General features: G+C 39.1%; 1 protein-coding gene across 1 annotated transcript in view; it reads right to left on the reverse strand.

The window, feature by feature from the left end:
* Nucleotides 1–373: 373 nt before the first annotated feature.
* Nucleotides 374–12,082, reverse strand: part of smad3a (SMAD family member 3a) — a 30,466-nt gene continuing 18,757 nt past the window's right edge. Inside the window, exons 4-9 of the mRNA XM_058381897.1 lie at nucleotides 10,996–11,070; nucleotides 10,725–10,775; nucleotides 9,905–10,117; nucleotides 9,190–9,327; nucleotides 8,145–8,289; nucleotides 374–4,404 (exon numbers count right to left, since the gene is read on the reverse strand). Coding sequence (XP_058237880.1) covers nucleotides 4,281–4,404; nucleotides 8,145–8,289; nucleotides 9,190–9,327; nucleotides 9,905–10,117; nucleotides 10,725–10,775; nucleotides 10,996–11,070 — 746 coding nt within the window. The 3' untranslated portion in view covers nucleotides 374–4,280. The remainder of the gene's footprint in view (nucleotides 4,405–8,144; nucleotides 8,290–9,189; nucleotides 9,328–9,904; nucleotides 10,118–10,724; nucleotides 10,776–10,995; nucleotides 11,071–12,082) is intronic.

Genomic DNA, 12,082 nt, shown 5'->3' on the forward strand with positions numbered 1-12,082 from the left:
GTTTGTGTCGGTCTCTGCTTTGTACATGATCTTATGTGTTGCATACATTACCGCCACATGATTGGCTGCTTGGATAATCGCATGAATGTGCAGATGCACAGGTGTACCTAACAAAATGTCTGGCGAGTCTATATTCGCTGCGTATGCAACCCTCAGCAACCATAAACCACAATTACACACGACAGAAGATGGAAGTTTCCACATAGCGACCTTTTTTTGTTGTTGCATTCAACGGGTTAAGTATTTCACAGGGTGTCAGACTTTGATCTTAAAGGAATAAGACGTGCTGTCTGTCTCGAGACAAAGGCGTTCTCACGATTCTCTTCACTTCCAGCTAACGAACCATGATCGAAAAAAAATAAAAACCAAACCATTTGATATATATCTTTTTATTAAAAGTACATTGAAAACAAATACAACGACATTTATATCCGACACTTTAAATGCAGGGAGAAATGATAAAGTATATATATATTTATCTTCATAGAAAAAGAAAAAGACATTTAAAGCATAAGCACAGCTAAGCACAATGTCACGAAATCAACATATGACAAGCACAATAATGCATACTACTCAAAGTTAACTCAACAATTTGCTGATGAACTTCAAATAAAAATGGGTATTCTTTTCTCAAGGATAAAAATCTTTTTTACTGAAGTCTGGTAAAAAGGATGGTTAATCCATACTCCATAAATACCAATAGCAGGATCGAACTGCTGTAAATAATCACAAATCATCATCATCATCATCATCATCATAACAACGCATACTATTATTCATTATAGCATAAATGCCTTAAGCATGGAATGAAGTTCAGAGCTTGATTTCTATATCTGTCATTTTAACAATGTTGACTGTTCTGAAATAAAATTTTAAAAAAAATCCTGCAATTAATGCAGTAATGAAATATGATAAAATTTTAATTACTGAATATCTGACAGTACGTGAGTGACACTTGGCATGGCTCCACGTGACAAATTAACGCATTCATGCGGAGGTGTACTACAGGAGTAATAGCAACCTTTCATTTTTCAGGTGACTAGTAACACACTCCCTCTGCCCATCATCATCACCATGCGTTGAAACAGTCTTTACATAAGAGATCGTTCATGCACAGTCCTAGCTTAGATTTCATAGTCCCTCGAAATTCGGCTAGATTTCGTACAGCCTTTGCTTAAAAAGAAAAACAAAAAAAAACCCAACACATCCTCACAAATGTTTCCCTTTTAAAAGCCCTCTCCCCATTTCTGTCTGCAGTATAAAAATACATGACTGTCCAAAAATAAATCTGTCAGCAATTCTTTTTTTAAAACTCTCCCCACCCTTAGCAAAATAGTACTTGGCTAGAACTCTGAAAACAAGCATGCTTCAATCTACAAAGCTACTGAATACTTACAAACTACTGAGGAACCATGAGCTGATTAGTACCAAGAGTAGAAAAAATCCATGCGAAGGCACACTCTGAACGGAGCGGACTGTTTCGGGACGATCTATACGTGCATGCTTGTACATAACTGCTGCTTTTGTGGCAGATCTTTAACAAAGCCACACACTTGGGTTGAAATTATATAAATAAATGTACCTGAATATATACACACATATACCCATAGATACACTTTCATTCAGTTTGCTTCATATCAAATGCAAAAAAAAACAAAAAAAACACCACAAGCACCGCAGAAACCTAATTTAAATATTCCAAAAAATTCCAAATATTATTATTTAAACCAGAAACTAGAACGGAGGTACAGTTGTCCCAAATGTCCAAAAGCAAATGCTTTGTATTTTTTTGGGGTTCAAATGCACCTCGAAAACTGATGTCTATGAAGAAAAATGCGTATGCATTGCTTTGTCACATCAATGTACCAATGGACACTACAGAGGTCAGCGCAGTCTAGTTTAGAGCTTGTCCTGTTAATGCTGCTGTAGTTGTAGTTCCTAATGTTCCATACGTTTACGTTAACTACCGGTGTGGTAGAATAGATACTGACACAACTACTGTTAAAACACTAACACGTGTATATTAGAATTAAGCTTATGGTATGATATACTGCATAACAGCACCTTGTAGGACTATAAATAATTATATACTTGGAGATGAATCAACTCTATCATGAATGTACAAAACAACGAGAACCTATATCTCATGACTGAGGATGACTTTTCTTTCTGTATAAGTGACAAACGAAATGAAATCAGATTCGATCTATGTTGAACGAGAAGCAAGGTGAGCCTCTACGACAAGCTGTCAATTGATATCCGAGATGCTTTTCAACCTAGTCAATGTAATGACCGTTTTATTTGTTGTCTACAAAACACCCTGGGACCTGCTCCGAATTCCTGCTGCAAATATAGAACCCACTCGTACAATGCCAGAGCTTAAGCACGGATATCGCTTACACACACCTTCCACACACAGGAAGGAGGGCTGAGTGTCAACTGTTCCTTGCAGACGAGGATATCTGAACTCACCAGGAGCCTGGCCAGACACATACAGACACACAGCAGAGACAGCTGGCACACAGATTAAACAGCTACCATAAGCACATCTTAAGAGAACACACACATGCACTGTGCGAGACTTGGCACGACTCCATGTAGACAGATTAAAAACACTGATGTGAGGCTCTACCACAGGAGTAATAACAACCTTTCATCCGTCAGTAATCTACAGTGACACCCTTCCCCCTCCGCCCTCCATCGCTGTGTGTGCTTAATGCCGCAAACTATGTGGTGGTGTAAAATGCTTATGGCGATGCCGAGCCTAAATCATTGTACGGCGCTCCAATAACGTTTAAGGGAAACTTTCAGAACCGCACTTGTATCAACTGGAGGTGCAAGCGTATATGAGATTACCACAAAGAATTTCCACACATTCTTCTGAACTGAGGAAAAAAGGACGACTTATAAGGGTCTAATAACCCTGGGAAAACCCTTAATGTGACATTTTCTATGTATATATAATTCTCCTTCTCTTTTACATGCACCTCAACCACAAGCAAAATATATAATCTACGTTTTTCAGCCAATATCTGATATCACAGATAGCTAGTGATGCTTAAACAAAACTTTTTATCACTGTGTTTTGTTACACTGACTTGAAAATTTTATGCTCTGATTAAAGTATTATAATTTCCTAAAGTAGAGGTATCGAATTATGTTAAAAGCAGGAAGATGCTGTTATCCCTCTTTGTGACTATTTGCCAGGGCCAAGAAGGATTTCCCTAGGCTATATTTTGTTTAGAAATATGCAACTATTATGCAAAAAGCCTTAATAAATACTTTATAATGCTTTACAATGTGCAACAATAATACAGTATAATAACTTGTTGCACATTAAGAATGTGGGATGAGACAAACAATACAAGTAACACAAGTCTGGAGCCTTATACCTTATATGCTAAATACCTTCGAGTGAGGAGATTGTGAAACGCACAACCGTTTACTGACACTGAAAACACCTGCCGTTGGACCCGCATCAAAGGTGAGTTTTGAGTAAACAAGGTTTCGGTTTTTTACTCACTTCAGTGAGACGTGCTGAAATTCTCGTCTTGAGAAACCACACCTAAGCTTCAGATGTGGTGAGCAGACATTAGGTTGAAAAAATGCTAGTGCATTCCTTTTACAATTAATGTTCGTTGCAACTCAAGGCACTGAGGAATTATGGCTATAGATGGGGAGGGTTAATGTTTTGAAACGAAATGAATGAATGTGTTCAGTTCTACTTCTCCAAAATAATAGATTAAATCAAATGGCAAGCATGCAGCTGACAAGACGACACCTCTGACAGTTCTCAAAGAGCTCACAATAACACTTATAATATACTACATAATGAGTTTTCCTCTCTTATTTTGTTCAAAGAAATTTAACCAAAATATAGACAACTACAACTTTAACTAAAATGTATAAAAATCCATGAATATTTCACTGTACACAAAAAAACAACAACAACAACGACAACAACAAAGGGAAATCTACAGTACACATGATCAAACCAAATTGATTCAGTTCACCAAAATCCGAGAAGCTAGAAAGGACATCGGCGATAAACAACATGGACAAAGCGGGAACAAAAATTGTTCGGTTTAATACACACTTCCCTCTTTGCGCTGAACGTGCATGAAAGTGCTACTGAAAGTGGGTGGGTTTTTTGTAAGGCTCTAGTTTCCTATTCACTCATGGCTTTAAAGATCTCAGTTCCTACAGGAATATGTATGGGGTTTTTTTTTTTGTTTTTTTTTAGGTTGGCTACTTCCTGTGGTGTTAATAAGAGGATTTTCCTAGGACTCGCTGGAGCAGCGGATCGAGGGAGAGCCCATCTGTGTGAGAACCTTGTCCAGCCACTGCAGGGGTCCGTTCAGGTGCAGCTCTATCCAGCAGGGGGTGCTAGTGACCGTCTGCCGCCTGCAAAACAGAGTGATGGAGGAAAAGAGAGAGAGAGAGAGAGAGAGAGAGAGAAAGAGAGAGAGAGAGAGATGGTTAAGGTTTGAGAAGAAAGAAATAATGTTTAATTTTCTTTAAGAACAGCTCTGAAAGTAGAGCCAGCTGCAAAACAAGTAAGAGTTTTATATTAAAATGCTCAAATTGACAGGTTATTGTTCTATAGCCTACACAGGATATGCCACATAACCAATGAACAAATGAAAAATGTGTGGTTATAAATAAATATAATCGTTGAAGAGATGTTTATTGAATGAGTGTCAGTGCTTTCTAACAGTCAAAGGTTTACGTTTTCCACCATAGGAGGTTTTTCTTAATAACATGAAAAGCTGCAGTTTTTTGCCCACGAGGTAGGTGAACTGTTTATTGCTGCTATAATGTAAGTGATAACAGAAACTTACGTGCATTCACCAACCTTCAACCATATTAAACATAACTATATATGGTTAAAATATACAACATGACGTTCTTTAATAAATAAAACAAATTTTCATGTCGGAAATTTGCCGTGGTGTAAGAAGAATAATGGAAGTGTGGTAATGAGAACGCATCACATCATCCCGTCCTGTTGTGTCCTTTACTAATTACAGCTACTAATCTTTGACGATTTATTTCGTTAATAAATCAGCATGTCGTGACACACAGCTGAGTGGCTGCAGCGACACTAGGGTGTCTGGATTTGAGCTCAAGTCTGTGTGTAAACACTGCTCTACACGACTCCAGCCTCTCACAGGGACCACCATCACTGCCAAACACACTCTCCTAAATTCCACTCTGATTACACAACGGCCCAGTCTCTTTCTCTCCGTTATACACACACACACTCTTCTGTGGTTCTCGGAGACCTTGACTCTACGCTTCACCTTGCTCCATTCTTATTCTGCTCTTCTCCTCAGAGTTACTTTTTCTCTGTCTGGTTCACTCTTTCTCTCACATACTCACTCTCCCAACACACACACACACCAAATCTGTCTAATTGCGGTTTCCGCTCTGTGTTCCTAATTGAGTTTAATAGCTGCTTTGACACTTGAGGAAATGTTGAAACAAAGGGCAGCTCCCTCACTCTTTTCTTCCCTGAGCGTCACTGTTCAGACGCAGGCGCCTATTCTCTGCAGCACACTTTTAACTCCTTCATGTCTCTGAATGACTCTCAGCTTTGAGATTCTGGCAGCTCCTCCACCACTACTGAAAACTGAGTGGGCATCAAAGAGATGGAGAGGAAGTGCGGGGTGGTGTAGGGACAGTAAGAGGATGGAAAAGGGAAAACACGCTGAAAGATTAGTTAAGAGCGGGAGTGACAGACGAGATGAGGCTGTGATTTAAAGGGATTTATTGCCTTAACTTCAGTTTAAGGTTTGCGCTGCTTTAAATTATTCGATTCAACCTGTGAGCAGAATAAATGACTCACTGACTGCACTAATGGAGAGGAACATGCCAGCCCAAGTACTGCTGCAGGCTCCGGGCTGTATGTGGAATTCGGTTTAATATGAGATGAGGGTGAAAAACTGTTCGAAGTATTCCAACATAAATAAGTCATAAATCATATTTCACATACTTATTCTTTTAAAATTAGAAGCTGTATATTTGACTTCCAGAGACTGACAGCTTGTTCTCTGGGAATAATGGCATAGGAGGACAACAGCAACACCGTGCACCTATTCATTGATTTACATATTTAAACACAGAAAATAATGCAAAAGCTTCGGATCATTTTCACGTCAGTACTGCCTAAAAGCTTCAATGGATTTCTTTTGTTTTCTGCAGGATGTATAAACTCTATAGACTACTGTCTGATGAAAATCTCAGGAGAAAAGCAATTTCTGACCTACACAAACCAGGCCTTCTGGCATCAACAACCAGGCCACAGTCAAAGATCACATTTTTCCCCAATTCTGATGGCTGGATTCTTCAAATGTCCCTAAAGCCAAACACATGTGTGTATTTGGTGCCTTGCTTGGCTATTCAGATCACACCTCTGCAAAGGAAAATAAAGTTGAGAGCTACTACCGGGTTCTAATTAGCCTTGAATCAGTTCATAGCTCGTTCCGTTAAGCTGCTCTTATGTAATATTTGGGATTTTCACCCTCTCTGCTGATTTTCCCTTTCCGCCTACAAGAGCTCAAACAGACTGGATCTCCTGATGAGTGTTTCCCAAAAGTAGTATAGGGACTGGGATGTGACTCAAACCAAAGAATGTAATTATCTGCTGCGATCACCGTTGTGTTATGGGAATTAAAAACATTATAGTGACTCTCAGTTACCTATTTATATGAGCAAACCCTTTACTCCTTTAACAAGAGCCTGTCTTTTTGCTATGGCTAAACCGTAGCCAAGCACAGATGTGCTTTTCTGAGATCTCACAGCGCTGTGTATCTCTTCACTGATGCCAGTGAGATCCCAAATGCAGCACAGAGGCTAGTCCGTTAATGCTAGCTAAACACAAGGTCTGATTGAATACATCTGTCTGTTATGGTCTGTTTTTGACTCTGTGTTAGCTACTATGCTACTATTGGCCTCTGCTATGGACTCACTCCCACTCAAAGACGAGGGCAAAGGTACCTCTTTCTGGGGAGTATTTAGTCGGGCACAACGATTCTGGACATATCTGAGCTGGGTGTGCGTCTGGCAGCTCAACGGTTCGGCTGGGAATGGAAAAGAGAAGCAGATTTTCTCTGTTTTCCCGTAATTACTATTGCAGAAGTTCTAGGACGCAGCAGCTCAGGACCATCATGTTATAGACTATTTTTCTTCCCTGACTCAATAATGTTTTTTAAACAAAAAAAAAATCCTAAGCGCTGTAGCTGTGTGTTAAGAAAAGGTACATAGAGTGAAAGAGAGAAAAAGATTAAGGGGAAATGTCTACTTAAATACAGAAAGCTGTTTGAGAAACAGACTTTCTCTATTTTTACTTTCTTCCTTTCTCTTTTTTTTTGTCTCTCATATGTCTTTATGGTGAATTTCCCAGTGGAAATCCTCAACTGGTTTCAATTATGGTCTTGGTTTCTCTCATTCCAACGAAAGATTAGTCACGAGAAAAAGTGAGACACAAAGGCAGAGTAGACAGTGAGAGTGAGAGAGCGAGAGAGAGAGCAAGAGAGAGAGAGAGAGACAGAGAGAGAGACACCAGGAAACTCTGACACTTCTCGGAGCAGTGTGTGTTTTCAGAGCTGTGTGACTTGCTAGCACAGACCTAACACTTTACATAGGTGATATCTGGAGGTTTCAATTTGTTCATCCTGTGGTGATTCTAGTTAGTGAACACCAAAACCACCCCAGGAAAAAAAAAAAAACAGCTCAGACAGACAGGCAGACAGACAGGCAGACAGATCTCTATCCAGCATTTCACCAAGAAACTTCACCAAGAATCGCTGCACTGTATTCAGAATCCCAAATTCAACCACTGGCCACATTTACTGCCTCACTGTGCTTCATCAAAACTAATACCGACTAATGACTTCCACATAAACAGCAGGTTTAATAATAAGGGGATAACATGCAGAAAGGTTCTATAAATAGTCAAACCCTCACCTGCTCTAAAAAATATATATATATAAGTGCTAACAGCTTTCAGAAGTCCTTCTCATGTGGCTCCTGAAAGCACTTCTGACTAAGCATTAACCAGACTTTAGTCATAATGGCATCTCTTATTATAGCACAGTGTTGAAGTAGAAGTCGGTGGTTCAGGTAAGGCAGTTTAGACTCACCTGTACTCGGCTCCCCAGCCCTTGACAAAACTCATGCGGATGGTGCACATGCGGGTCAGCTGATACACAGCCTCGAAGCCTTGGTTCACTGATTGGGCCAAAAGAGCAGCGAACTCTTGATTATTGAAGATCTTCAGGTTACAGCCTGACAAAACACACACACACACAATAATTATTACAGATACAGGACTCTGGGAGATGACACCATACCAATACACCATACACTGACATATCAGTCCCACAATATATTGGAATGTGACATGATTCTGAATAAAGTCAGTATACTGACTAGCTTCTTTATTTCTTTATGGCATTTGTATCACTAAGTTTGCTCACAACAGCAAAAAAAATTATTAATAAAAAAAAAATTATTAATTAATTAATTAAATAAAATATAATAATAAACATTTATGTTAAATGTTTTTCTCATATTTATAACTTTTCATCTATAAAAAAAAAACATAAAAAAGATTAAGAAGCTTCCAGTCAGTTTTTAACTATAACAAAAAAAAATCTAATTAAATTTAATATCAAGATATCCATGATATCACATAAAAATGCATTATAAGTTAATTTATCAGGATACTAAAATGATGCTGATAAGGATATTATTCTGGAGCGCTAATACCGACCAGCTGTAGCAGATTAGATCATTTTATTATTTGTTTCACTTTACCTCATCTTCCTGGACAAATATTTAATAATATAAACCATGCCTGGAGATGTTAGCTGTTCCAAATGTAATATTTATGCATCTACAAATTAACTACTGTGATATATTTTTTGTCAAACTGACCATCCCTAAAGGATGGGAAACAAAAAAGGACACACGAGCTTGATCCTAGGCCAAGAATAAATTAGTATTGCTCTAATCGTTCATACAATTTAAGTTTTTATCCAACTAATGATGCACGAGAACGAAGGACGAGGAATAACTGGACCAGCGTAACCATGACAGGGTACGGCCCCCAATTTTTCTAAATTGTAATATGTGAAGAAGATGGTTTATAATCCAAAAACGTGTGTGTTTAGAGTTGTATCTGACCTGGTGGGATCTTGCAGACGGTGGCTGGGTGCCAGCCGTAGCGCTGGTTGCAGTTGGGACTCTGAACAAAGATAGCGCTGTCACTGAGACACTCAGCAAACACCTCACCTCCTATGTAGTATAAACGCACTCCCCGGCCTAGACACACACACACAAACACATTTCTAATATATTCTAATATTTCAAATATATATCACTAGTATTTCATTTATATAGATGCAGATACTGTTTCAGACTAGGACCCATTTTATACATAAACGTACAGGAAAAAAAAAGAAAAAGTAAACCAGTCAGAAATCATGGGACAACTGGATTTGGATGTGGAAGTGGAGAACTTACTAAAGTTTTCCAGAAAAGTGGTGAATGTAGTTTGATCACTTATACTATCAGACTGAGGCTCGGTGTGTAAGTAAAAAACAATCACTGGTAGAATAAGAGTACAAAAAAATTTTTTTCTAGCTAAATTTGATACCAGGCATTACTCAGCGGGAGCAGTACTTTTATGGTTACAACATGCTCGTCACATGAACCACAGAAAGTGCTCCAGGCACTGCTTTTTCTACACAAAATGCCTGTTCTGATCACAGCCTTGGGGTAAAATGTTGTTTTGATGTCTCCTGTCAAGAGGAGGTGAATCTTGTCAGTTTACTGTTTTAATCTTAACCATTTCTCATTGTTTTCTTTCTTTGACTGAAGTATGGAAGTCAGTGTGTACCAATGTGTCTGCGTGTCAGCTCCACGGCAGCGTTGCGGTTAATATTGGACAGCAGGCCCAGGCAGAAACGCTCCGAGTTGGATGGATCGGTAAAGCCGTCTACTGTGAGAGAAGGCTGGGATGCGTGGAAGATTTCCCCCACCCGCTGATTCAGCTCATAGTAGGATATGGAGCACCAGAACGCTGGCTCACAGTACGTCACAGGTTGCAGGTCTGACGCAGGGAAAAACAGAGTCAAAATACACAGTCAAAATATCAAGAAGGCAAAACAGATTGAAAAAAATAAAAAGAAATGGGTGGAGATCGGAGACACAGTGAGGTTAAAAGCGAGTGCAGATTCCCAGAAACGGGGCAATGGAAACACCAGCATTACTTGGGGAAGAAAATTATTGCCTTACACCGCCAGCTTCATAAACACACCACAATTCCTGTAACTGCTTCAAAAAAATAAAAAAAGGAAAAAAGAAAAATAAATAAATAAAAGAAAGAGCTTTAGGAAATGGGCCGGATGAACAAAACCCCTATGTGCACCATATGGAAGTATGCTATTTATTATTCCAGCAACAAGGGGGAAGACAAGCCCCAGGATCTTCACTTTGGATAATAAGCAACAGGATACTGTCATGCATGTGAAGTGTGTGTGTCGTGTTTGTCCAAGTGCTCATACAGAGATCAGACCAGAGGGAAGACAAAAGGTTCATTCAGCTGTGCCTTCCTCTGGGTCAGTGATCAGAGGGAAGAATTCATAACACAAGTATATAAACACTCACACATACAAATATGAACATACACTAAAGTATAAACACTCTGAAAATCATACCTAAGTTGCTCGGCGGTGGAGATAAAGAATTTGGTGAAAGGCTTGGAGATCCTACAAAAAAAAAAAAAGGAAGCAGATGGTTAGAGATGAAGAGATAAATAAATATGATGGACTGCACTGACAAGTATGTCGAATCACAATCATCTCACACTCTGAGCTCTAAAATATGACCTAATTTATGAGACAGTGTGAAATGCTATACATGTGATGTTTTAAAGACATTTGTCTGGCATTCGGACTTGTCTCTGAGGTGTTGATAATGTTGACTTACCTGTGTCCATGCTAGGGTTCAGGGAGTAGTCGCTGGTCTCCCCATCCTCACTGAGGTAGCCTGGAGGAGGTGTTTCTGAAAAACACAGTCTTGCTTTAGTGTATTTGTGAGACACTTGTTCATTAGTGTAGCTAAAGACTGAACACTAACCCTAGCCTTAACCTGAGTAAACAGGCTCTGTTATTTTTCCTTGGTAAAATGCTTAAATTACTATGGATTTGGTCTCAACACACACACACACACACACACACACAAAACCTAACCCTCTTTTTTTGCTTTAGGACTAAAAGCTGATGTGTTTTAAGTAAAAACAGAAACAGAAAAAACATATTACTTTGCTTCTGGAGACCCCAACATTTGCATTGTGTGCATTTCACACCTAGGCCTTCACCGGTGTCCTTCCTGAATTAATCCACCTCTATATCATCATTAGGACGCCACGGCAATAGATACAACGGGTAAATAGCAAATTAAAAAAGAAATTAGGCTACAGTATTTCACACCTCACAAGGAATAGTCAATTTTATTACAGTCTGCCTTGAAAATGCATTTGTAAGGATGTCTGCGACCAAATTGATTTCTTCTCCTCTGTCAGCCATTGTGAGTTAAAATATATATGTTTTATTTAGTTTGTGCAGTTCACTGCCTCTGACTACTCCAATTATCCAATCAAAGGACGAGAAATTGCTGACGTAATCATATGCGTACTAGATGGCCCCAGTGACGCCAACTCGAAATCTGATTGGTTAATGGAACAATTTCATTACCACTTATTTTAAGCTAAGGGCGCCTGCACTATTGATTCTGAAGGCCTTAAGGCAGACTTCCTTCACCCTGGCAACACATGATGTCAGCTACTGGCTGAAATATGATTGGATAAATACTCTTATCATAAATATACACTACTGGAAGCAGCGCAACCAAGAGAAAAGCTATAACATGTAGAGAGTAGACTATTGGGAATAATTTAATACACATTCATGGAATATTAAATATATTAAAATGCAAGTCAGTGATTCAGATCACTGCTGTATAGGCCAGCAGAGAAGGCCTTGCTGGCCCTGACGGCTCATCACTGTTCTACTGT

Source organism: Hemibagrus wyckioides, linkage group LG27, assembly GCF_019097595.1.
Source record: "Hemibagrus wyckioides isolate EC202008001 linkage group LG27, SWU_Hwy_1.0, whole genome shotgun sequence".
Taxonomy (NCBI): domain Eukaryota; kingdom Metazoa; phylum Chordata; class Actinopteri; order Siluriformes; family Bagridae; genus Hemibagrus; species Hemibagrus wyckioides.